The sequence below is a fragment of the Aureococcus anophagefferens genome (assembly GCF_000186865.1).
Source record: "Aureococcus anophagefferens unplaced genomic scaffold AURANscaffold_335, whole genome shotgun sequence".
NCBI lineage: Eukaryota > Pelagophyceae > Pelagomonadales > Pelagomonadaceae > Aureococcus > Aureococcus anophagefferens.
In genome coordinates this window covers 1-1,547 of record NW_008705862.1, presented here as the reverse complement: position 1 = coordinate 1,547, position 1,547 = coordinate 1, and the positions used below count along the sequence as shown (strand labels likewise).

Genomic DNA, 1,547 nt, shown 5'->3' with positions numbered 1-1,547 from the left:
CGACGGGCAGCGGGTCCGGTGCGTCCTCTCGGGCCTCGAGGTGACGGGGAGCGGCGTCCGTGAAGACGCGCGTCGGTTCCGCGGTCACAAAGACGCCGCGCTCTAACAGGCAGATGCGGTGCCCCCGGACCCCTTCCGCCGCGACGCCGTCAGCGTGTCTTTAGACATCCGCGACGCCGAGCCCGTCGCCTTTTGGCTGCACCATCTCATCAGGTGCAACAACCTTCCCCACTTCTCCCCCTCTAACAACGCAGTGACCCGTAGGTCCGGGCGAATTACGCGCGCGCACCCGGCGATCGAGATGATCGCCGTCCTTATCATGTCCTTACTTGATCGCGCGATCAGCGCGTGGCAGCGCGTCGCGCCCGCGTGGTCCGCGCTCTGCTCCGTCGTCTTCTGTTTGGGCACGGGGCGCGCGTACCGCCTCCTGTGCGGGAAGGGCCATCACGGGAACGGCTCCAAGCGAGAGCTGAGCGTGAAGTGCGAGTCCGTCGTCCCGCGCGGCTCCGCGGCGAACGCGGCGAACGAAGTGGTCGTCGAGGTCGCGCACTCGACGTCGGTCGCGCGGGTGTTCCAGCAGGGCTCGCGCGTCAGCGTCGAAGAGAAGGGCGCTGAGAGCCTCCCAGCGCGGATCCTCTCGTACGAGGCGCCCAGCGCCTCTCACGCCCTCGGCCGCCTCGCGCTGGCCGTCGAGTCGGACCGCCACGTCTCCGCCGCGAGCGACGCCGTCGCGCGCGGAGGCGCCGTCGTCAGAAAGGAGCGCGAGCTCAACGCCGAGGACATGAATCTGCCAGCGGCGCGCGGCCAGCGCCCGGTCCCGGCCGTGACCGCGCGCGCGGCCGCGAGCGCGAGCGCGCGCAGACGCCGACCGCCCGTGTAGGTGCCGATCAGGACGATCCAGCGCTGGCACGACAGCAAAGGGGCTTTCACTGCTTCTGGGGTCTATAGCCCGTGCTTGCTCGCGTTCCAGCACATCGCCATGGGCATGCCCACGCCCAGGATCACGTCGCCGCGCTCCGTCAAAATCCCCGTCGCCGTCTTCTTTGACGAACGCGGGCTGTCCCAGGGGACGTACGCGGCCGAGTGCCGCGTCACGGACGTCGACCTCAAGCTCGACGCGCCCACGGTGATGTCCCAGGGCGAGTCCCAGCCCGTCCTCTCCTTCGCGGTCCTCGACGTCGTCGTCGCGCACGGGCGCCTCGCCAAGGACGCCGTCGTCCACGTCTGCCTCGTGATCGACGAGGAGCGCCGTGATCCCGTCGAACTCGTCGTTGCGGAGCCATGGCGTGCGCCCGCCGACGGCGTGGAGGCCGCGGACCTCGTGCTGCGCCTCGACGAGGAGCTCCTCGCGCAGAGCGCGGCGATCTCGTCCGCGAGGGCGACGCGGACGGTCCCGAGCTACGAGCTCCGGGGCATCGACCCGCCCATGCCCGCGCGCGAGGTCCAGCGCCTCTATGCCGCCAGCCCGAACGACTTGTCCATCGCGTGAAGAGCCGCGAGTTCGTGAGCGACGTGTGCGAGTACGTCGTGAGCGACGTGAGCGACAC

At 70.1% G+C, this 1,547-nt stretch overlaps 1 protein-coding gene across 1 annotated transcript in view; it reads left to right on the top strand.

The window, feature by feature from the left end:
• The window catches only part of AURANDRAFT_68740 (hypothetical protein), a gene marked incomplete at both ends in the record, with an annotated part of 3,093 nt that extends 1,604 nt beyond the window's left edge, over positions 1-1,489 (top strand). The window contains 3 exons of the mRNA XM_009044465.1: positions 110-213; positions 265-814; positions 1,067-1,489. Of these exons, the coding sequence (XP_009042713.1) occupies positions 110-213; positions 265-814; positions 1,067-1,489 (1,077 nt within the window). The remainder of the gene's footprint in view (positions 1-109; positions 214-264; positions 815-1,066) is intronic.
• Positions 1,490-1,547: the final 58 nt, after the last annotated feature.